General features: G+C 39.9%; 3 protein-coding genes across 8 annotated transcripts in view; all 3 read right to left on the bottom strand.

Annotated features, from left to right (window-relative positions):
- The window catches only part of LOC118360688 (homeobox protein Hox-C5a-like), a 60,626-nt gene extending 51,897 nt beyond the window's left edge, over positions 1-8,729 (bottom strand). For both annotated transcript variants that reach the window (XM_035739983.2, XM_035739984.2), the window contains exons 1-2: positions 8,057-8,729; positions 4,927-7,037 (exon numbers count right to left, since the gene is read on the bottom strand). In XM_035739983.2, coding sequence (XP_035595876.1) covers positions 6,820-7,037; positions 8,057-8,543 — 705 coding nt within the window. In that variant the 5' untranslated portion in view covers positions 8,544-8,729 and the 3' untranslated portion in view covers positions 4,927-6,819. The remainder of the gene's footprint in view (positions 1-4,926; positions 7,038-8,056) is intronic.
- Positions 1-22,681, bottom strand: part of LOC118360525 (homeobox protein Hox-C10a-like) — a 101,566-nt gene that overhangs the window by 51,897 nt on the left and 26,988 nt on the right. The gene's annotated exons all lie outside the window — the stretch shown is intronic.
- On the bottom strand, positions 9,794-11,834 carry LOC118360690 (homeobox protein Hox-C6a-like). Its single transcript, XM_035739987.1, has 2 exons — positions 11,102-11,834; positions 9,794-10,576 (listed from the first exon to the last, which is right to left on the bottom strand). Exons 1-2 carry the CDS (start codon positions 11,502-11,504, stop codon positions 10,278-10,280), a joined length of 702 nt encoding a protein of 233 aa, XP_035595880.1. The 5' UTR covers positions 11,505-11,834; the 3' UTR covers positions 9,794-10,277.

The following is a 22,681-nucleotide window of genomic DNA, read 5'->3' as shown; positions in this document are numbered from 1 at the left end:
CTGTAAATAACCCACCGAATCTACCTACCTCATCCCCATATTGCTTTTATTTACTTTTCTGCTCTTTTGCACACAAGTATTTCTACATGCACATCATCATCTGCTCATCTATCACTCCAGTGTTAATTTGCTAAACTGGAATTACTTCGCTACTATGGCCTATTTATTGCCTTTAAAGCACTTCATGGTTACCGACGTGAGTGCTACGGGGTGGTAATCATTTAGGCAGGTTACCTTCGCTATCTTGGGCACAGGGACAATGGTGGTCTGCTTGAAACATGTAGGTATTACAGACTCAGTCAGGGAGGGGTTGAAAATAACAGTGAAGACACTTAACAGTTGGTCCGGGCATGCTTTGAGTACACATCCTGGTAATCCGTCTGGCCCTTCGGCTTTGTGAATATTGACCTGTTGAAAGGTCTTGCTCACATGGGCTACCGGGAGTCCAGAACAGCTGGAACTCTCAAGCATACTTCAGTGTTGCTTGCCTCGAAGTGAGCATAAAAGGCATTTAGCTCATCTGGTAGGCTCGTGTCACTGGGCAGCTCGTGGCTGGGTTTCCCTTTGTAGTCTGTAATAGTTTTCAAGCCCTGCCACATCCAACGAGCATCAGAGCCGGTGTAGTAGGTTTAGTGTCTCACTCCTTGAAAGTGGCAGCTCCAGCCTTTAGCTCGATACGGATGTTGCCTGTAATCCATGGCTTCTGATTGGGATATGTACGTACGGTCACTGTGGGGGCGACGTTGTCAACGCACTTATTGATGAAGATGATGACTGAGGTGGTGTACTCCTCAATGCCATTTGATGAATCCTGGAACATATTCCAGTCTGTGCTAGAAAAACAGTCCTGTAACGTAGCATCCATGTCATCTGACCACTTCGTATTGGGCAAGTCACTGGCACTTCCTGCTTTAGTTTTTGCTTGTAAGCAGGAATCGGGAGGACAGAATTATTGCCAGATTTGCCAAATGGAGGGCGGGGGAGAGATTTGTATGCATCTCTGTGTGTGGAGTAAAAGTGGTCGAGAGTTTTTTCCCCCTCTGGTTGCACATGTGACATGCTGGTAGATATGAGGTAAAATGGATTTAAGTTTGCCTGCATTAAAGTCCCTGGCCACTAGGAGCACTGCTTCTGGATGAACATTTTCTTGTTTGCTTATGGTCTTATACAAATGGTTGAGTGTGGTGTTAGTGCCAGCAACGGTTTGTGGTGGTAAATAGACGGTTACGAATAATATCGATGAGAACTCTCTTGGTAGATAGTGTGGTCTACAGCTTATCATAAGGTACACATGGTTAGCAGATGTTAATGTGAGTGTAGCGAAATGCTTGTGCTTCTAGTTCTGACCGTGCAGTAATATCTAACAAGAAGTCTAACAATTTCACAACAACTACCTTATACACACAAGTGTAAAGGAATTAATAAGTACATATGTACATATAAATATATGGATGAACGATGGAAACGGCTTAGGCAAGATGCAAAAGATTGTATAGAGTTCAGTATATACATATGAGATAAGCAATGTTGGGTATGTAAACATTATATAAAGTGGCATTGTTTAAAGTGACTAGTGATACATTTATTACATCCAATTTTTAATTATTAAAGTGGCTAGAGATTTGAGTCAGTATGTTTGCAGCAGCCACTCAATGTTAGTGATGGCTGTTTAACAGTCAGATGGACTTAAGATAGAAGCTGTTTTTCAGTCTCTCGGTCCCAGATTTGATGCACCTGTACTGACCTCACCTTCTGGATGATAACAGGGTGAACAGGCAATGGCTCACCTGGTTGTTGTCCTTGATGATATTTTTGTCCTTCCTGTGACATTGGGTGGTGTAGGTGTCCTGGAGGGCAGGTAGTTTGCCACCGGTGATGCGTTGTGAAGAACTCACTACCCTCTAGAGAGCCTTACAGTTGTGGGCGGAGCAGTTGCCATACCAGACGGTGCTACAGTCCGACATAATGATCTCGATTTTATATCTCTAGAAGTTTGTGAGGGTTTTAGGTGACAAGCCAAATTTCATCAGCCTCCTGAGGTTTAAAGAGACGCTGTTGCACCTTCTTCACCATGCTGTCTGTCTGGGTGGACCATTTCAGTTTGTCTGTGAATTGTATGCCGAGGAACTTAAAACGTTCCACCTTCTCCACTACTGTCCCATCAATGTGGATAGGGGGGTGCTCCCTCTGCTGTTTCCTGAAGTCCACGATCATCTCCTTTGTTTTGTTGACGTTGAGTGTGAAGTTATTTTCCTGACACCACACTCCAAGGGCCCTCACTTCCTCCCTGTAGGCCGTCTCATTGTTGTTGGTAATTAAGCCTACCACTGTAGTGTCGTCTGCGAACTTGACGATTGAGTTGGAGGCGTGCATAGCCAAGCAGTCATGGGTGAACAGAGAGGGCTGAGAACGCACCCTTGTGGGGCCCCAGTGTTGAGGATCAGCGGAGTGGAGATGTTCTTTCCTACCCTCACCATCCGTCAGGAAGTCCAGGACCCAGTTTCACAGGGCGGGGTCGAGACCCAGGGTCTCGAGCGTGAGGACGAGTTTGGAGGGTACTATGGTGTTAAATGCTGAGCTGTAATTGATGAACAGCCTTCTTACATAGGTATTCCTCTTGTCCAGATAGGTTAGGGCAGTGTGCAGTGTGATTGCGATTGCATCGTCTGTGGACCTATTGGGGTGGTAAGACAATTGGAGTGAGTCTAGGGTGTCAGGTAGGGGGGAGGTGATATGATCCTTGACTAGTCTCTCAAACCACTTCATGATGACTTAAGTCAGTGCTACGGGGCGATAGCCATTTAGCTCAGTTACCTTAGCTTTCTTGGGAACATGCCCTCTTGAAGCATGTGGGAATAGCAGACTGGGATAGGGATTGAATGAATATATCCGTAAACACACCAGCCAGCTGGTCTGTGCATGCTCTGAGGATGCAGCTAGGGATGCCGTCTGGGCCGGCAGCCCTGCGAGGTTTAACACATTTAAATGTTTTACTCACGTTGGCTGCGGTGAAGGAGAAGGAGAGGTTTTGGTAGCTGGCCCTGTCAGTGGCACTGTATTGTCCTCAAAGCGAGCAAAGAAGTTGTTTAGTTCATCTGGGAGCAAGACATCGGTGTCCGAGATGGGGCTGGTTTTATTTTTGTAATCCGTGATTGACTGTAGACCCTGCCACATACGTCTCGTGTCTACTGGGATCCGATCCATTGTCCTGGGTGGTGGTCCAAACAGAGGATTCGCTTCGGGAAAGTCGTATTCCTGGTCGTAATGTTGGTAAGTTGTAATGTTGGTAATGTTGGTAATAGTTCCTCCCGGCTCTATGTAATAAGAATCCAATCAAATCAAATCAAATTTTATTTGTCACATACACATGGTTAGCAGATGTTAATGCGAGTGTAGCGAAATGCTTGTGCTTCTAGTTCCGACAATGCAGTGATAACCAACAAGTAATCTAACTAACAATTCCAAAACTACTGTATTATACACAGTGTAAGGGGATAAGGAATATGTACATAAGGATATATGAATGAGTGATGGTACAGAGCAGCATACAGTAGATGGTATCGAGTACATGTAGACAAAGTAAACAAAGTGGCATAGTTAAAGTGGCTAGTGATACATGTATTACATAAGGATGCAGTAGATGATATAGAGTACAGTATATACATATGAGATGAGTATGTAGACAAAGTAAACAAAGTGGCATAGTTAAAGTGGCTAGTGATACATGTATTACATAAGGATGCAGTCGATGATGTAGAGTACAGTATATACGTATGCATATGAGATGAATAATGTAGACTTAATATTTCCTGGGGTAACAGTGTAAGAAATAATAGATTCAAAAACAAAATACTGCATAGTTTCCTAAGAACGCGAAGAGAGGCAACCATCTCTGTCGGCGCCATCACAGCGAGCAATACCTCGAGACTTCTTTAATATTGGACACCCCCGCACCTCGTCTTACGAGACGAAGCTGCTCTGTCCTGACGGTGTATGGAAAATCCTGCCAGTTCTATATCAGGTGAGGTGAGATACAATGTAACAATTGAGATTTAACTTGTCACGCTGCTCTTAAACAAATGTTGGCTTCCAGAACCTTCCAGAACAATTTCTATTCTGTTAACATTCCATTTCTCAACTACAAAAATAAACAGTATCACATCTGTGTGTTGATTATGGGATGGCAGGGGATGGATGACATTTATCCAATGGACTGCTATACCATGAGCAGTGAACATGATACACTCATCAGTTTCTCTGTCAACAGTGTGATTTAGCAATATCTTACCAAGACAATCCTGAAAAGTGGGTTGCTATGTTTATTCAAGCACAAGTATGAACTTGTAATTTATACACACATCCCAGCTCTGAAACCTGACTGCATTTTTGTGGGAGCATAGCTGTACATAGTAGCTTCAGTTAGTACTGTATGATAGGACATCAACACACACACACACAAACTCTTATTTTGGTTATCTGACAACTGTGTAACAGTAACATGAAGCATTTGACAATGTGCAGACCATTATCTAAATGAATAAATTGTGTTCTGTTTAAAGATGTATCATATGCCTAATGAATGAGAGGAGAGTAAATTAGAACCCAGTCAGGAAAGCTAGAACAGAACTGTCTTTCAGAAGTAACTCTATTTTTACTAGTGGGTTAGGGACCATGCATGATCCATACATTAACACGTTTGTAATCTATTGGAAGACATATCTCCTCTACCGACAAACAAACAGCAAGCAGAGCCAGATATAACATTACGATTGGTTATAATAATTATAAGGAATGTGTACCACAAAAACAATTGAACAAATCCTGTTGTATCGAAAACATCAAGCCAACCGAACCACAGCATCAAATACAAAATAAACGCTATAGGGTGACGCAACATACATGTTAGTAAAAATATGATAAACTTACTGGAGCATTTAAGGATCCATTTGCGACCGAGAGATCAGCACCACCACTACAGACGGACTAGTCCGGGCCAGGGTAATCCACACTAACTGAGACAAAGCCCTTTCTTCCTCAGGTAATAGAAGCCAGCAGCTGCGATCCAGGACAAGATTATATATGATGTGTATATATCGAAGGTTTGTCAGTTTTTCCAGGCCATAAACCCCACTTTAATGGCACCACGTGCTCCCTGTGCACCATTCACAGGCCCTGCTCGAGGCAATTGGCATAAATAACATTACAAACTTTAAAATACTAAAAGAAAGAGACACTAAAAGGGGAATGCGATAGCCCTATATAACAATGTAGCACGGTTAGGCCCGACAGTGCCATTGAGAAATCAGTCCATGCTCTGTTGTATTTATATAGCAGTGAAACTAGGCTAAAATCTGCAAGGTGAGTGAAAATATATATATATTTCATATGGGGCAACATTTCCTACAGGAAAAGGTATCTGATTAATCATTTTCCCTGAAACTAGATTTTTGTTTTGTTAAGACATCTTGTTACAATACGTGTCAATAATTAGGCCAGCAGTGTGCCAAATACAGGTCAATGCGTAGCTGTGTTTCAATTTATGGTTTTGTCTACTACACTAGCGTACAATATTAATAAACCGTTTTTTTGTTAGCTTTAAAAAAAGCGTTTGATATAGACTGAATATAAACATATAGCATACTCTCTTAACATGTTTCATAACCATAGCTTTACATTTGGTACGTGAGTAAGGCCACTGAAACATCCAAGTCTGTGAGTGGCTAGGCCTATGGAGAAAGTTAGCCTATACATCTCAACCCATATGAATTTAGAAGCAGCTAGCTATGCTCTCTGGCTCTATCATGTTAAAACAGGAACCATTTTATATCTGTGGTGGAGAGGTGGAAACGCAGTAATACAGTTTTATTGGGGTTTTAAACGTGTATGTGCATGCGTCTGTCTGTCAGGGATAGATAGGCCTACTGTAAATATTTTAAATAGACGTGTGGGACCTCGAATCTATTTCTTAATACTAAGTGCCTATACATGTGTACTGATACAAAACTGCTACACGAATGTGCTGGTAATACGGTATGGGAGGTTTATTCAAACGTTTTCTCAACACCAGTAAGCGTTTTGATTGAATCACAAGCTTATTCAGACAATTGTACAATAGGCCTTCTGTACATATGCAATTATTGTGCATCTATGGGGGTGGCAGATTATTCAACATGTACACTGTTTCGATTGGTTATAAGACATGGAATGGTAGGTATGGGTGCTGTCCTCAAATACCATCACGAAAGTCTTACATATTTGGTTGGACATAATCCATAGTTCAGAAAGTGAACCGTCTGTTTGCTGTAAGCCCGAAAACAACAAAGTCACTCAGCGCCCAAATATGAATTTTAAGACATTTAATAAAATAAAAAATGTTCGTCATTATAAGAGACACGAACAGTTAGGTCTCCTCGCTTTGATTGTATTACCACTCAGTATCACTCACTGACATGTTCTAAATTATTATCTCAAGGATAAAAGAATAGGCAGAATGTTCGTGTATTCGCATTGAAACATGAAAGAGGGAGTGGCCTTATAGTCCACAGCTCCTCCCTAAGACTTCCAAAGGTCTTTACACAATCTTTACATTTAGACAACACATTACTATATTTTTGTTCAATATTTTCCTTCCATTTTTACATCCATCAAGCAAAGAATTAAAGTCCACATGTAAAGTTACAAACACGTAATATGCTAATAATGTAATAGTCCGTAACACAAGTGCTGATTTATGAAAACGGCCTTCACGTTTCGAATAATGGTCTCCCTCTGCATACTTCTTTTAGCAGTTCGTCTCCAGATCAGTCATCAACTCCATGTTTACATTGAGTCCTTTGATTTCAGTTTCGAATCCTTCTTCCACTTCATACGTCGATTCTGGAACCAAATTTTGATTTGCCTCTCGTTCAGACAGAGGGAATTGGCTAGGTCAATGCGCCTGCGACGGGTGAGGTAGTGGTTGAAATGGAAGTCTTTCTCCAACTCCAGAGTCTGGTAGCGGGTGTAACTGCTTCGAGAGCGTTTACCGTCAGATGATTCTGAAGTGGTATTAGAGAAAATATGCATTAGCCTACATTTTAAGAAAATCCAAGAGTTATCGAATATTATAAAATCTTAGGTCAAGGTTAATGTCGAATGACGTGAGATGAAGATACTGTCTCTCTATTTTGAGTTGCAGCATCTAAAATTATTCGAATCGTTTACAAATGATGAAACGTTCAAGTGACTCAGCCCCAAAGAAGTGAAACTATTTAAATTCAAATTAACTGCTTGAACGAAATAATGAAATTGAAATCATGGGACAAAAGCTCTTGCAGGTGTAAAAGGTGTAAACTAACAGTGAAATGAATGTTCTTCTAATTCTATTTCATTGAATTACAAAAGCTTATTTATTCTGGCGTTTGTTCATTTCAAATAAATCTTGGAAAACTTTTTAAAAAAACAGCATTTGCTGCACTGGGAAATCCAGATAACTATTATAAGGAAGAACACTCGCAGAACTATACTTTTGGTCTTTAAAAGTATTTCATAAAGCACCAAATGCAGTGGTAATATTTAGTGGTAACTCCAGCAGTAGACTATAGCTTAATGGGCAATAGTGGATTTTGGACATGAATACCATCTTTCAATTATATCTGGAGCTTTCCAAGGTGAAAAGTTCACACGGAGGTCAGGGCACATACTTTTCCTCCGAGTTCAACTAGACTATAGCCTATACTCATCTTAGAGTATAATAACCTGTTAGGAGCTGAAAAGGCATTATTACATTAACGTAAACAAGACTACTCGTTTATCGTTTTCTAATATTTTTGTTTCTCTTATCCAATTATGCAGCCATAAATCTAACCGTGGCAGATCACCTCTTCACAGTAACAGAACAGGTTTACGAGCAATAGACGCCTTTGTCATAAAATTTATGACCGCCAGTTTTATTATTTCCTGCGTTTGGCCTATAAAACTCAAGACGAAAAACGGTGAATGGACAAAGCAGGATAGCGAGAGAGAGTGAGTTAGTGAGGGAAGTAGTAGGCTTTAAGTTGGATTTTTTTCAGTTTACCGTGGCTCAAGTGTAGTTTTGTCATCCAGGGAAAAATCTGCGGTTGCTGTCGACTGTCTTGGTGCTTCTTCGAATGGTTTTGACATTTCACGGGTTGCATAGTTTCGACTTTGATTGCGTTTTCTTCAGTCATAGGGTTTTCGACCACTTCCATTGGCCTTCCAGTCCCTTTGCTCAGTATCCCATCACGAAGGCAGTTTTGCACGGAGTTCCGGGAGCTCGCAGCTGAGCAAGACTGTAGTCCTGGTGGAGGTTGAGTGTCCGTATTGCCTCGCAGGCTAGTTTCCATCTCTTCTCGTTTCAGAGAGTTCGCAGTGGAATCAGAGGAGGTGAATGTTCCGTTGAAATGAAGACCTCCGTTATAGGCATAATTGGCTTGATGGAGGGAAGAGAGAGAGCCATAACTGCCAAAACTATTCATGGTGTTAAAGGAGGATGCCTCGTGCGTTTGCTCCTTAAAAATGTTGTTTGCTACGTACGAGCTCATCTTACACGAAACACACAAAAACGGTGCGCAAGGGATTCATGAAGTAAAAACGGCAATAGACTAACAATACATATTGTATCCGAGAGTAGCCTGGGCTAAATATTTTGCTGTTATATTGTTATTTATATTATTTGTTGCTATTAATAGGAAGCTCTTTGGAAGTTCAAGGGGTATCTTTTTTTAAAATACCACGGTTTATAGGTGGTGGCATTCATATATGTTTTTTTCTTGATTCGACGTGTAATGCCCAAATATGGGGAATAGGATCACGTGATGATGTTGGCCAGTCATGCATTGGCTTGATATTCCCGGGGGTATATTGATGAATAGGGGGAATGTGCCCGGTAAACTTTGTGCTTTGGGCTGTTGGGGACCATGGTGGGGTCTGGGTGTGGAAAAGGGCGAGACTGTAAGACAATAGCGTCATCTGGTGTCTGGTGTAGGGCAGACCAGGGCGGTCATCTCATCTATGCCCCTCCATAGGCCCACTTCCCTTGCCCTGCTGCATTACATAGCGTACCAGCCTCTAGTGGGGGTGGGGCGGTTTGCCCCATAGAGGCACTATGAACAGCAACACTGATTGAGCAATACAAAACGACAAAATGCTCCATAGTCGGCTACCGTAATAATAATAATTAAAATGCTGTGCTATTTGAGGCGCCATTATGCTATGTAGGTTTATCTTAATTTGGTTTAAATCGGGTTGATAGTCATCCCGGAAGTGCGGAAGAAATAGGTCCCTGTGCACAAACTGCCCATGTCAACGTTTATTGAGCAGCATAAACATTCTCTAAGCCATTGTTTATAGGCCGATTGCCTAAAGGTTGGACTATCAGCTTTATAGTACAATATGGCTTATGGCTTATGTTTGAGTTTATTTTGGTATCCAAAACTTGTTTCCGTTGCTTCTTCATTTGAAAATGTGGATTGGCTACTATGACTATAGAAACAATAAGGATGCTTTCTTAAACAGTAATATGTCAAGTAATATTCATCCATGGAAAGAGCCATTCACGTAATACTTTGTAGGCTACCTGTAATACATTAAATTATTTGCCAGACTAAACACACAAATTGTGCAAAACAACATCACTGTCGTATCTGGATTGTAGTGGAGGTTAGTGATCTGTATTGTGATGACCCGTTGCTCAGAATTGTACAAAAGACAGGGACGGACATGTTTTGAAAACATTTTATTCAATGATACACAATTATGATCAAACATAAATTCACAAACCTAAACCTCTTTATTGGGTAGTCTTGGGTAACCCAAAACGGTTATTAGGCTAAACAGTGGTAAGTACCACTTTATGAGAACTTCCATTTGAGCTACACAGGGTACACATAAGCGTACATAGAATATATACAGGCATATCTACAATTTAGGTAGTGTTGTTCACCCCATGAGAGCTTTCAGGATATTTGTTAGATGCATATTGCACAACACAAAATGACGATGGGATTAATGGGAAATTAAAGCTTCAAATACCTATATTATCAAAAACAAAATAAGTGTGCCTTCGCATTTCCTTCACATTTGGAATGCTTATGCATATTGTGTTTGTAAACCATGCCTATGAATGACCTATGTGAATTGGTTGAAGTGATACAAACCGATACATAGATGGGGGGTGGGCAAATAGCAGAATAATATCATGCATTAGAGTTTCTGGTCCTTGAATGGCTAGGTAGTTTTAGTTGTAGTCTCATGATTTCGTTTTAAATGTCTTTCTTTCATTTATTTTTATTTTTTCCCTCTTCCTTCTCCACGTCGTCTCCTTCCTCCACGGAGGTCCCTGTTGATTCACTCCCTGTCACCGTAGACGTTAAAATGCTCTCTTTCTTCCATTTCATACGACGGTTCTGGAACCAAATTTTGATCTGACGTTCTGTCAAACAGAGAGCGTTTGCTATTTCGATACGTCTACGTCGGGTTAGATAGCGGTTGAAATGGAACTCCTTCTCCAGTTCCAGTGTCTGGTAACGGGAGTATATCTGGCGTCCTCTGCGTCTGTCTGATCCAAATCCAACTCCTGTGCAGTTAAAAGAAAAGAAAACAAAGTATTGGATTACACACACACACACACAAACACACACACACACATATACATAACCAATCTGTACATTTTTCTGATATCAGATTATTTAATCACCATAATCTAGATTAGACATTACAAAGGTACTGACAATGTGATGGCAGCGATTCATGTCCAAAATAGCCTATTTCTGCTCCGGGTAGTAACGCATCTGGCATGCAGTGAAATAAACTAGCGGTTCCCCAAACCATGATACGTAATATGAATGTCCAACGTCTGTTTGTAAAATATACATAGTTTATGCAAATTGTTTAAATTAAATATATAAGATTCAGGTTAAACAAAACATACAATTTGGGGCAACTCATAGAATAGTTACGCATACTCAGAATGGAGGCCTTTCACCAGGGCGAGACGATACAATGATGTTTTATGGGGCCATAAAAACGAAGTTGCTCTGTTGCTAAGACATATCGTAAAACTGACCCATTTACTTAATTTATTTGTTGTAGTAAAACTCACCGCTGTGAGAGTTCATTCGCTGCATCCAGGGGTAAATCTGGACGTTAGCTTTCTGCTCCTGCGATCCTCCTCTGGTGTGATCCAAGCTGTACTCCTGAGTACTGTGGCTTTGTGCATTCAGCCCTCTGCTTGTTTGTCTGCAACTGGCAAGACCCCCATCTTTGTCTTGAAGAAACACATTAGATCCATACTCATAGGATGCCCGGCTCTGCCCAAAAACAACATTGTCTTGGGGAGAATAGAAAGGATTGGAGTATATTCGATTCTGGTTCACAGCAGCCCCATACGAGGAAAAATGTCTCACTGTGTCATAAGTTGTGGAATTTAGGGCCACGTTTGGCAAAACATCTTGACCACCGGATAAATGGCAGGAGAGCGACGGGTTTGCGAAATACGAATTCATACCTTGCCAGTAACCCTCTCCTTTAACTCTCCCCACTTTATCAGTCTTTTTTTCTCTTCACTTCCCTCTCTCAGTAGCTCCCCCTTCCCGTCTCTCTTTATACTCTGTCTATCTCACACACCTTTGCAAAACCTTCCTTTTATACGTTATCTGCTTCTGTAAAATGGACGGTTCCTTGAGATTTCAATATTATTAATTTCCAGTAAGACGCACGAACCCGAGTGTTTTAGCTGAGGCTCCGAGAGGGAAAATATGACAATGTCAGCTGACCCTTCTCCACCAATTGAGAGCAAGGAGTTAAAAGGAACCCGTAGCTTTTAGATAACCAGCTTTAGCTCTAACAACACAGTCAGAAAACACATGCATGAAGTTAGTGGGTCTTGCTACTCAGCAAGGAAACAAGACAATATAAGTGACATGTGTATCTGTCTGAGAGAGAGAGAGAGAGAGAGAGAGAGAGAGAGAGAGAGAGAGAGAGAGAGAGAGAGAGAGAGAGAGAGAGGTCGTTTGCAAGCACATATTTTGCATATTGTAAATGCCACTAACAAGTACAATGTACAAATATATTTGTATAATGTAATTGTTTGACCTGAGCACTGTACACCATTTCAGGGTGAGTTGTACATTTAGACGTTTATGTATCGGTAGCACTCTCATAAAACTCGCGTGCTTTGTTGGTTCTTGTGTTTTTGCTGAAGCAAGAATTTCTTACATTCTTTCCATGATTTACATCGTGTATGAAATCATTACATGACGTAGGTAAGTATCGTGCCTCGGCTCTGAACTGGTCATTCCGATTGTTAGGGGGAAGGTCGGGGATGCTAAGAATGCGTTTAGGGTCTCCTCTGTGATGGGCAATAAAACCAACTGACGTTGCCCAGCTCACCAATAAATAACTCTATGTATAAATCTCGAGCCTCTGAAACGAATGTGTTGGATTATAATCTCAAAGAAAAATACTAGAATATTTTTTATTTAAAGTTACTACGCTATTAACTGTTTCCACCTTCTATCCCGATAATCCAACAATCAACCGTGAGTACAGCATTGATCAGGCTATGTCAGAGGATGTATCCACAGAGCACTTTTACGGATACAATCACATTTTAGAAATTTAGAGCTCGGTATTTATTCACCTAACCACAATACTCTCTCACCAAATACTGTAATATCGGTCCCAAATTGCATATTATAAACCGGGTGGTTAGAGCCCTGAATTGGCTGAATGGGAATGATAAAAACATTTTTTTTTACTGTTCTAATTATGTTGGTAATAAGTTTATAATAGCAATAAGGCACCTGGTGAGTTTGTGGTATATGGCCAACATACCACAGCTATTTATTTTTTTAACCTTATTTTTTTTAACCTTAACTAGGCAAGTCAGTTAAGAACAAATTCTTATTTTCAATTACGGCCTAGGAACAGTGGGTTAATTGCCTGTTCAGGGGCAGAACGACAGATTTGTACTCGGCGGTTTGAACTCGCAACCTTCCGGTTACTTGTCCAACGCTCTAACCACTAGGCTACCCTACCGCTACGCACTCGGCGTTGCGTCGTGTTGAAGTATAGCCCTTGGCCGTGGTATATTGTCCATATACCACACCCCTCATGCGTTATTGCTTAAATATATGTTATGTGTGTTTCCTTCACACAAATATTACATAAATGAACGGTATTTATATGATTTTAGTATCGGTGACATGATGTAGGCTATATCTTAAACAAGGATGTATATTTTGAAATAGCCCAGTACTTTAGCTCTACACCATATGTATGTAAATGGTAAAGTATTAGGTTTGTAATGTTCTTTTCGTTATGTGTCGGACCTCAGCACTACTAGATGTTGCCATTGGCGTCGGCTAATGGGGGTCCTAATAAATCAAATCAAATAAAAAATAGACTTATAATTGTGTTATATGTAGGCCTATGACATGAGCTCGTGCATAACTGAGGGAATTGAGTCATTTATCATTAACAAGATTCATTAATCATTTAATGAATACCCGGATAAAATGAGGTACAAACTCGACACAACTGTTATGATCTTGCAGATAGGATAGCAATATTCCACGTTGAAGTATTTTGTTCTCCGTGTGTGGCAAAGTTCATTCAACAATAGACTACTGCAAAGCCTTTTCCATCTGCAGCTTCAACACAGACCTCCACGTAAATCAATTCAGATTGATTCATTTGATTGTTCAAACAACCTTCAAGCTATTCGATAACAAAACGTTGATTAGAGAACGATATTAGCTAAACATTGCCGATATTTCCAAATTGTTTTCAATAATCAATAGTAATAATATATAATATTCACAATACATTGAGATTTCACAGTATTGAAACTACACATGTATACAAATGTATTTGACAAGGGGATATCTATACAGACTACAACAAAACGAATCTTTAACTTGCAGATGTAGATCTATGCTCCTGTTCTGGCCTAAACAGGCCATAAAAGCGAGGACAGAACAAAGACGAGGAAGTCTGTGGTGCAATAAATGTTTCCCACTGGATTAGTGGCCATATGTGACATCCGCAGACTGGCAAACAGGGAGAACAAAAATAGGAAAACCAAGAAGGAATATTTCATCTTAAAAACCTCTAATTGTAAACAGTATTACATGTGTGTTATTGTGTTAACTACTTGAGGAAATGAAAGGCAGTTGAAAGTGCGTCATAACTCCGAAATGAGACCTATATGCCGATATCCTTCCCATTCAATGTTCTATTAAAGTTGCTTTCGTTATACTCACATTTTGCATTTCACTAGCCTACATAAATAGTGTGAATATAATTAGGATTCTCCTCCTACACTCAACTAAGACAAAATGGTCGCAGACTGTATAGGACTACTGCTTCGGCTACATAAGTCTGGGTTTCTAGCAAATGATGAGAGCCATACAGCCGAGCGCGCGACCGAAATCAGCAATACTCACAATGTATCAACATCACGTACCATGTGTTGTCAACTGTGACTGAGGAGATGACTGAGTGTGAACCTCAATGATATGACTGCACTCAATACATCGGTATTTCACTTTTTATACTCTGTATAGGCTCTATACATTTTACCCCTATATGACCAAAGTATTTTACATAATTGTTTATAAACCAACTATGATGATTTTTGTTTTTATACCCTGGAGTTTGTGGTAGTTCCATTGCATAATTCACAAGAGCTGTTGGTATGCGGTATAGTGATGTGAGCTGGGAGAATGAGTTGTATGCCTATGCCTAAGTGGTTTATGGCAGCCCACAAATTACGTGCTTTTGAAGCAGAGAGGAAAGAGCCCGTTTGGCCCGTATTTCTTTGAAGAGGAACATCTGCACTGTTGCACTTCATAGGCTATATGCGTGTAGCTTACTACCCTATTATCTACTAGGCTACTACTGCTGCCGATAATAATACTAATAATTTACTCAAAACGATATCATTATTTTAATGGTCATTCTTAGTAGTAGTAGTAAATGATGAAACAAGCCAGAACAGTCCAATTAGGCCTAATAATGGTGTCACACACTTGTAGTTGTAATCAGGAGGAGCAACCCGGGGTGTCAAAAACAATTCGAAATTTGACTTTGGAGCAACTTCGAAATTTGACACAAGTGCAATAACGTATATTTCTGCAGTGAGACTGAGAGCTTGTTGGTTGTAATAGCCTACTGTTGCAACATTTGATCTTAAGCTGTAACAACATAATAAAATAGAAAATATCAAAATTATGTTGAGTTATAGACAAGGCTACATACAGTAAGTACAGTGTTCAGTTTTCCATGTACAACCATTTGAAGCACAAAGGAACATGTGTTGATCATGTGGGCCTGAAGCAATGCTTTTGTATCCGCTTTCTCTTACTGTAACATGAGGAGTTAATATTCAATGCTAGCTCTGAACAAACTTTGATGAGATAATGTTAACATATTGCGGAGATTGGGTATAAAGAGTATGTCTACTCGCTTCCCACTGGGCACAGAAGTCAGTTCAACGTCTAGTTTTGATTTACATTTGGTTGAGTTGTTAACTAACGTAAACACAACAACAAAAAACTCACAATTTCATTGGATTTAGGTTAAAAGTTGGATGAGAAAAAATACGAAATACCCTTACCAAATCCAATTAGTTTCCCACGTTGATGCAACGTCACCACAGATTTTTTTTTTTGGGGGGGGGTTGAAATGACGTGGAAACAACATTGATTTAACCAGTTTTAGCCCAGTGGGGTATAGGCTTTATGCCTGTTATGCACAAGGCTAATGAGAGATGAGGCTGTTTAAGGTGACTAAAACACATCGTAAATCATGTTAATTAGCAAATATCTTCTATTTTGATTGCTGATTCAATAACAATGTGTAATAGACATTAAAACCTTTGACCGTACAGCGCGTGGCCCTATTATAAGTTTCAAATCCCCAATAAAAATAACCCCATAGGCGTTTGCTATATTTTCTAAATATAAAAATGTATGATATCCATTGGGTTTTTTGATAAACCTTTAAAAAAGCAGCCAAATACAGACAAACAATAAATCACTATTTTCTGCATTAATAAAGCCAGTCTATATCTGCAAACTGACATCTGGAATATTATACACTCTTTTAATTTTTACAAGTGAGTTGGGTCAATCGTTGATGTAAGATTTTGAAGTGTAACGTTAGTTACAAGGGGTTGGGGAAGCGAGTTCGCGTGTTAGTAATATATGGCTTCTGTGTTATGAATTTTTTATTTGAAAGATATTTCTCTCACTCTGTCTCTGTCTCTGTCTCTGTTTCTGTCTCTGTCTCTGTCTCTGTCTCTGTCTCTGTCTCTGTCTCTCTCTCTCTCTCTCTCTCTCTCTCTCTCTCTCTCTCTCTCTCTCTCTCTTTCTCTCTCTCTCTCTCTCTCTCTCTCTCTCTCTCTCTCTCTCTCTCTCTCTCTCTCTCTCTCTCTCTCTCTCTCTCTCTCTGTCTCTGTCTCTGTCTCTGTCTCTGTCTCTCTCTCTCTCTCTCTCTCTCTCTCTCTCTCTCTTTCTCTCTCTCTCTCTCTTTCTCTCTCTCCCTCTCTCTCTCTCTCTCAAGGATAACCCACTGAAGAGCTAAGATGTATCCCCCATGACAAGCACAATAGGAAACCATGGGGAAAAAAAGGTTCGCGCACAATGACCTGACATTTGATAGGTGCCAGTATGAATTAAATGCACCTGCGAGCACGTCTATTGACATGCTGTAGTTTCAATTAGCCTAATACAATATCTGAAGTGATCAAATACTCTTCTTTTCCCAATAATGGCTTTACTTTAGGCTATAGAAATAAATAGAAAAGACACAATATGTAACACAACCCCCCTCTTATCACGTAGCTTTGCCATCACTACACATGCATGCATGCATGCCATGTGTATTTAGGGCAAATTAATGTACAAGTGTTCATCATATTTAACCAATTGTGCACAGGTAAAGGCTTATATCCAATGGAGCTCAGTATAGACTGTTGGTGATCCAAAAATGATGACGCTCGTGCGTAAAATCTCCTGCGGGAAGCTTAACGAAGCTCGTGCGTAAACCTTAGCAATTTGATTTACGCGCAAGTTGTAGGCTAGTTAGGCGTGGATATCTTAAGCAAGGATTCTGCCCTATGTGTGTGCATATGATTGTTTATAGGAAATGTGATCATGACGATTATTTTGATAATGATTTATTGTTATTTTTGTTATTATGATTTTGACCATGTTTGCTGTTGCTTGTGTTCCTTCAGTTAATATAATTACATATTAAATCATTGTTGTTGTGTACAGCTTTATTATTGTATCAGAAAATAACAGGTTTATTTTCTACTCATAGGCCGTCTCACAACCCACCAATACAGACATAATTTCAAAATGGGGACGGTTGAAATATTTCATACGATATTCCAAGCTGCGTGACAGGTTCAGTCATTTTGGTATGCACATATTTCAGCTCTATATGAAGTTATATCCACACTACTTCTGTATTATGTCATGTTCCATGTTTTGTTTAGACCCCAGGAAGAGTAGCTGCTTCATTCGCAACAGCTAATGGGGATCCTAATAAAATCCCCCCCCCCCAATACCAAATACCCCACTACTCCCCCTACACTACCCCTCACCCCCACCGTGGAAGCGGTAGGCACAAGGGGGCACTGTTAATAGCAGTGTACAACAGTCGTTACTTAATAGGCTGTGTGTGTGTGTGTGTGTGTGTGTGTGTGTGTGTGTGTGTGTGTGTGTGTGTGTGTGTGTGTGTGTGTGTGTGTGTGTGTGTGTGTGTGTGTGTGTGTGTGTGTGTGTGTGTGTGTGTCCAAAACACAGTTCAATGTCATCTCTATAATCTGGAAGAATGGAAAAGAAAGATTCAAGCCCCAAATTAACATAGCGCTGCTTACCACAAAACAACATGGTCCCCCCAGTGGATCCTCTCGCAATATTTACCCACCCAAGGCAAGCTATCTTCGACAAAACAAACCACACTCTAGCATAACATATGATTACATCTAGACGGTGCGTCATTGAATTTCTGAACAGTGCACTACTGAAGTATCAATTTACAAGCGGAGGCAGTCTTGACTACTATAGGGAAACAACTGAGGTTACAGTAGCCTGCAGGTCAAGTCACGAATACGCAAAATATACATCAATATCATTCATATCCAATGTCTTTCCCCTCACCTCTGATACCATATAGCCTTAATGGCATAACGTCTCAAATGCCCCCTTCTAACAGATACGGTTCATACCCAGATTCAAGCCAGCGAGGAAGGATCACGGAATCGCTATCTTACCCGCATCTGCGTTCTCCGAGTTGTTTGTAGTGACGGTGACGCAGGATCACTGGTCCAGTGGAAGGGTATGTCGGTGATCCTGGCAAATGGACCTCTACGCCGCTACACCGCGCATGGCATATGTCTCAAAATCTGCCGTCGGATCGAAAAGCAAAAACTAAATTGAACAATTTGGTAACCAGCATAATTTACTGTCCGCTGCTTTCTCTTTCTCTCTTTGTGCAACCGTTGAGTTATTGTTCCTCTAGGATAGGCTGTGACTGTCGTGAAGCCATTTCCAACGGCGAGGCAGGAGCACGTCGGGAAGGGAATGTAGCCTATAGACCTAATGCGTTCCACTTAACTGCTATTTAGTCTATACTGAAGGAAAATAATGTATTGGCGATATAATTTCTAAGCCCCTGCTGGGAGAGCTGCTTATATAACGTGAGATCCGAGGAATAGAGAACAGCATAAAGTTCATGTTCACCGAGCGGGTGTGCCACGTGGCTCGCTGCAACCAATCCCAGAATGGATTCAGTCGTAAACGTTGATTACTCGGCTGTAAATGTATCCCCAAAACAACTAGGAATGTATTGGACATCCTAGTATTTTTCTCCTTCTTGAGGATAAAGTTCTATAAACCTAAATATTTTCTTAATGTTCTTTAATAAAGAGCAAAACGGAAGCAATGCAAATACCTGTTCCACCTCAATGATGTGAGAGTATTCCCCAATATGCTACTTTATATCAATATCTCAATGTATCCACCAATGATGTGAGAGTATTCCCCAATATGCTACTTTATATCAATATCTCAATGTATCCACCAATGATGTGAGAGTATTCCCCAATATGCTACTTTATTTCAATATCTCAATGGCAATGAATAAACTATTGGAAGCTTCACAAACACAAACACACACACACACACACACACACACACACACACACACACACACACACACACACACACACACACACACACACACACACACACACACACACAGCCTATTAAGTAAGTAGATATAGTTTGAGGCCATGCACCTCAATCAACACCTTCAATATAGTAAGTTTATGCTCAGGTTCAATTAATTCGATTCATCAATCTCCATTCGATTCAAAGATATGCTACTATATGCACTTGAGTATTCTCATGAATACTTCATATAGGGTTAGATATTTCCCACACCCAAAAGCTTGATTTAGCCTTTCCGTCCAAGAACATATAGAAGATTGGAAAAGCTTCACATGTGAATGTAATCATTTAGGCCTATTCGCTGAAAATGTAGTGTAAATCTGAAAATCAGACGGAACTAGGGATATAGGCCTATTTGAGCAAAACAAGTCAGTAGGCAGACCTCTTTTGGGATACTGTAAAATAGAAAGGTTCCGAATAAAGATGAGGTAATGTGAAGATCTAGCCCAGGCCTTATGGCATTTAAAGTTGGAAGAGTACATTTCTTGGATAATTCAAAAGTGCAGGCGGTGATATTGGAGAGAAACACGTTTGATTTGTTTCGCACTAGGTATACTATACGCCTACAATATTTGATTACATTTTTTCAGGCCTACAAATGTTTTCGATCCTCTTGGTATTCCAAATAGATCTAGTCTTGTCGCTTAACATAGACAAAGGCTATATCATTAGTCTCTCTGTGAGATAAGAAAGAAAGATAGATAATTTTGTAAATTCCACAGCTATGATTAAGATATAAATAAATTATCTACATACACCGAGGCAAGTTGCATCTTGTCTGTGCAGGCCATGTGCCATGTCGCAGGATGAGTCGACATTGCACACCATAAAAGTAAAAACACCGTGTTTCCGGATATAGCTAGTCCCATTTATAGCACTATTAAAGTTTATGGCAAGTAGACTAAACCTAAACGGGAATCTGTTAAAAGTATACACACAAAAGCCCGACGGTCAGACAATTCTTTGAGATAATTGTTCATTGCACGGAAGCTTCCTGTATGTTCAATACGCCACAAGCATGCAATAATAGTTTTAAAAGAAATAACCTTACCTAATGCCAAGTCATTTATCAGTAGGATACGAAAAAAAATGAAAACACTGATAGGCCTATATATTTTTTTGTGCTACTTTTGGAATGACAACCGAGAAGATTTGAACTACATTTTACAATGTGCATTCATGTAAGTTCCTGAATTTTTATTGAAAAGCCGTTTCATTCAAGAGCATTATTTTAGTTGAGGAAAAACAAGTTGTACAATAACTTATTAAGTAGGTATCTTATAATAGTAGGCTTTAGAAAATAGGCTATAGGCCTTTAACATATTATCCTCCTCATTCTTCTTTTGTTTTCGATTTACAGAAATATATCAACACAGAAAATACATCGTGAAGTATCAGTTTTGAATGTTTAAGATGCATTTTGAATGACATTTTGGGATAATGTCTGAATATAATTTGTGTTTTGGACTACTGTTGTTTACATGTTTGCATCCAATTTTTATTGAGGTGATGCATATTGCTGCAATTAATTAAGTTAAACGATATTTATTTTTAGTATGTGACTAGTTATGATGGTGTTATAAAATGATGGTGTTATAAAATGTAGGCCTTCATTGTAAATAAGAATCTGTTCTTAACTGACTAGCCTAATTAAATAAAGGTGAAATAAATCAATGGTTCGAGATAGACAGGTTGCTCGAGATGCCCCAAAACACATCTTATAGCAGTAATCCTGTTATGAAAACAAAACGGCAAAACACATTCTGATAAGGGTGATTCCTATACATCTCCATACATTACCAAAGCTGTACAGTGGCACACAGTTCAAGTCCTACAATAGGGAGTGCAGAATAGCAATGGGCCTCAACCCCGGGCTCAAAACTAATCCCTGTGGAATAGGCCTTGTTTTACGGGGATTGTATCTTTCTCTGAGAACATTTGATCAAACAGTACAGAGCAAAAGTATGAGACACTTGTTTCCTAAATAACAATATAACATTACCAGATTGGTTCATAAACACATTTCTATTCAAGATGTGGGAGCTCTAATCTCTCAAGAATAAACAGACTCCTTCTGATGTTGTTGTCTCCAACACTGCAGTTTTATATGATCCATTCACCCATGCATAAACAATTATGTTATCCCAAAGGTTCGAATCCCGGGCCAGGCAATAGAAGAGACTAACCCACAACTGGAGGGCTGCTAGTTTCAGAACCAAGCTACAATTGGCTGCCTTCGTGCCCTTGAGCAAGACACTTAACCCCTAGCTAACTCCTGGCATGCTACACTGCAGCTGACCCTGTGCTCCTCCCAATGTGCAGTGTGTTTGTCTTTGGGAGGATTGGAACAGAAAAAAATAAGAATGGCTTTCTCTGATGAAGTAATATAGAAGGACTATTATTTTCTCTGATTCTATGGGCTGAACCATTGCTTCTCCACTGTTGGACCTTCAGTCCCTGTATTCATAGAACCATACTCAATGGTCCAAATGCAGAAGACTGGGGCTTGTCTTAACTCCATATTTAAAAGCTATGATTGATAACATCTAAATTCCAATGTTCCACACGTGTTCACACATAAATCTAAAGTAAGTCACTGCTGTCTCTGGCAAATCAGCCTGCAGCCATCATAATTATGATTAACAGTATGGTGAGGAGCAGTCTGTAAACCTTACCTCTCTTGAGGGTGGTGAGAGGTGATACATTTCCTGCAACTTCAATGAATGTTTATGCATGTGGAGGTATGTATGTATAAATGTATTTCATGTTTATGTATATGAATGCTCTGAATACGGCTTTGAGACCATGGCCAATATTTAACCTCAATTAATCAGTGATACTGTCAAGTGCAGAGTGCATTAAGTGTTTTTATTTTATTTTAAGTTATGTATGAATGTATACAAATACATTGGCCAGCTTACACGCAAAAAATGAGGGTTCTTTAGGAAGTGTGATGGTTCTATGTGGAACCATACTGACCCAAAGAACACTTAGAGCCCTTCAATGGTTCTTTGCATTTCAAAAAAGTGTTTTTCTAATCTTTAAGTGATAATTAAAATGTGGGGGCGATTGCAGTTAATCCAATCTGTTGTGTTGCGCTGTTCCATATTTGATATGAGGCCAGTGACGGTGTGTTGTGAAAGTATGGTCTTGTGTCTATTGTTGACTCGTCAGTAGTTCCTAGTTCTCTCCTCAAGGACCTCCAGCTGTTCCAGAGTTAGCACACCTGATTCAGCTTGTTAATATACACAATAATGAACCTATGGAATTTAAACAATATAATATAGCTATTAAACCAGACCCAGCATGGTTCTACAAAGAAACGTTGAGATTGAGAAAGCATTATCCATAAAGGTTCTATAAAGAACCATAAAAAGGGTTCTATAAAGCCATAAAAGGGTTGTAAACATAGTGGAACCCTTTTTTGATGCATTCAG

This window comes from Oncorhynchus keta, chromosome 28, assembly GCF_023373465.1.
Source record: "Oncorhynchus keta strain PuntledgeMale-10-30-2019 chromosome 28, Oket_V2, whole genome shotgun sequence".
Classification (NCBI taxonomy): Eukaryota; Metazoa; Chordata; class Actinopteri; order Salmoniformes; family Salmonidae; genus Oncorhynchus; species Oncorhynchus keta.
This window is presented reverse-complemented; position numbering and strand designations above follow the sequence as displayed.